This window comes from Macrobrachium rosenbergii, chromosome 2 (genome assembly GCF_040412425.1).
Source record: "Macrobrachium rosenbergii isolate ZJJX-2024 chromosome 2, ASM4041242v1, whole genome shotgun sequence".
Taxonomy (NCBI): Eukaryota; Metazoa; Arthropoda; class Malacostraca; order Decapoda; family Palaemonidae; genus Macrobrachium; species Macrobrachium rosenbergii.
Genome location: NC_089742.1, coordinates 26,928,348 through 26,930,847, shown reverse-complemented (window position 1 = coordinate 26,930,847; position 2,500 = coordinate 26,928,348). Strand labels below are relative to the sequence as shown.

At 36.2% G+C, this 2,500-nt stretch overlaps 1 protein-coding gene across 6 annotated transcripts in view; it reads left to right on the top strand.

Annotated features, from left to right (window-relative positions):
• LOC136844322 (uncharacterized) overlaps positions 1-2,500 on the top strand; it is a 318,972-nt gene that overhangs the window by 231,571 nt on the left and 84,901 nt on the right. For 2 of the 6 annotated variants that reach the window (XM_067113345.1, XM_067113338.1), the window contains exon 1: positions 1-331. This exon is cut by the window's left edge. The exons of the other annotated variants lie outside the window; for them this stretch is intronic. In XM_067113345.1, coding sequence (XP_066969446.1) covers positions 232-331 — 100 coding nt within the window. In that variant the 5' untranslated portion in view covers positions 1-231. The remainder of the gene's footprint in view (positions 332-2,500) is intronic. 6 annotated transcript variants of the gene reach the window in all.

Sequence of the window (2,500 nt, the reverse complement as noted above, 5' to 3'; positions counted from 1 at the left end):
TTGGAAAATCAAAACGACAACCGACGCCGGGAGGTGTTCGTAGTAGTAGTTTTTGACTCGTGAAGAGGTTTACAACGGCCCTCCCTTCCCCCCCAACTAGGCCTAAGAAAACCGTCCTCCTTCGACGATCTGTTATGACAAGTTTACAGAGCAGGCCTGTCCGGGATTCGAGCGCCTCAGGCCGTCGAGGGGCATTCTTCTTCTTCCTCGTCTGCAGCAGCAGCAAACGCCATGAACATAGGGCGTCTCACGCCGCTGTACTCCCTGGCGGAGACCGACAGGGAGGAGACGGTTTACATGCTCGATGATGAACCGTTGGAGGATGAACAAGGTGATGGAGAAAGTAGTGTTGTTTCTCAGTTGGATGGTTTTATTTGTCTCCTTTATTTGATTTTGCTTCTTTATTTTGTATCCTTTAGAAAATTTAAGGTAATGTAAGGTATTCAGTGTTTTATTATAGGGTTTGTGTCAGCTTTTACGACATAAGCAGAGGCTCTTTGTCCCGCAGTTCGAAAACTGGTTCGAAGCTCACATAGACCGATCTCTGAAGCAGGTTTCTAATCACGATGAACTGTTCGAATCACGAGCGATTATTATTCATGATTTTGTCATTGCATGCACAATAATCCTTTACTTTGTAAACATTTAATATTAGAAAGGTTTTGTATAAGGTAAATTCTCAAACGTTTTTTGCCCTGCAGGTCGAAAACTGATTCGAAGTCTGAAGTCTAGAGCAGCTTGCGAATCACGAGGAACTGTTCCTCATGATCCTGACATTGCATGCACAATAAACCTTTCCATTATAATAATTATTTATCAATAGATGAGTTTTTACGGAAGATAAATTCTCAAACGTTTTATGTTGCAGGTATGAATTACCGTTGCATTGCATCTTTACAATAAACTTGCATATTGTTATTGATTTTTAAGATGAAAAATTCAGTGTTTTGAGTCACTCTTATTGTAGTCAGAAGTTAACAGGTAAGGCTTCAGGGCACTTAGATAAATTTAAGGGAAAATGCCTTATTTTTTATTATTATATAATAATGAACAAATTCCTTTATTAGTTTTCTGTAAAAGAAAACTATTGTGCCGGCTTTGTCTGTCCGTCCGCACTTTATTCTTCCCGCACTTTTTCTGTCCGCCCCCAGATCTTAAAAAACTACTGAGGCCAGAGGGCTGCAAATTGGTATGCTGATCATCCACCCTCCAATCATCAAATATACCAAATTGCAGCCCTCTACCCTCAGTAGTTTTTATTTCATTTAAGGTTAAAGTTAGCCTGTAAGGTCATTCAGCGCTGGAAAGGAAAATGAGAGTAGGTAGGTTTGAAAGGTGTAACGAGGAAAACCTCGCAGTTGCACCATGAAAGAAAGATAATATGAATGGAGGTGCAGTAAAAGGAATGAAAGAGGTTGCAGCTAGGGGCCAAAGAGACGCTGCAAAGAACCTTTAGTAATGCCTACAGTGCACCCCGTGAGGTGCACTGACGGCAATACCTCCCTACGGGATATTCTGGTTGTAAAGGGCCCGTGCACATAAATAGTTATATTCAAGTTTCCGTTTTAAAGCTGTATATATTTTAAGTCAGTTTCCTAAAACTAATATGTTCATCTAACTTGAATTCAATAGAAGAATGTTTCTATAACTTTAAAAAATTCATACCAGAATGTTTCTATAACTTTCAAAAATTCAATAACAATGTTTCTATAACTTTCAACAATTCAATAACAGAATGTTTCTATAACTTTCAAAAATTCAATAGCAGAATGTTGCTATAACTTTCAAATTGCAGAATCATTGTCCAGTACTGAAAGGGTCTCATATAATAATTTATACACTTATCTGATTAAAATATAACCTAAGTATGACACTGTTAGAATATTGTTATTGGTATCAAATATTAAAATTAAATGTCACGAAGAATCTTAGTAGAATGAATTGTTGTTCAAACTTAGGGATGATTTACTAAAACCATAAATGTATATTTATAAGTCAAGATTTCTTCTTTATAAACCTCATATCAATTAAATATAATTTGGTGTCAGTTGGTTAAATAGTTAGTTAGCCTTATGCCAGCACAGAGCATCGTACGTGGTAAGTGTATTAAGGTGTTTGAAGAGTTGAAAGGCTTGGTGTGGACCTACGAACTCTTACGACCCAATGAAGAAAATATCAGACGGTCTTCTCAAACTGAACATTTTAATGTCTATTTTTATTTTTTGTTTTTTTTTATTGTGATAAAAATCAGTTCCCTCGCTGTGACATATTGTATTAATGCCTGTTTTATTTCATATTTTATTTTTCTGTTAAACCTGTGAAATGGTCTCAAACAAACATGAAATATATTTTTTTTTATTTTGTTTTGTGATAAAAATCAGTTCCCTCTCTGTGACATCTCCCTAAAAGAGCCTGCGTAAATAAATGAATATTTTATTAATACCTGTTTTATTTCGTGTTTTATTTTTCTGCTAACCCTGTGAAAGGGTCTTCTCAAATA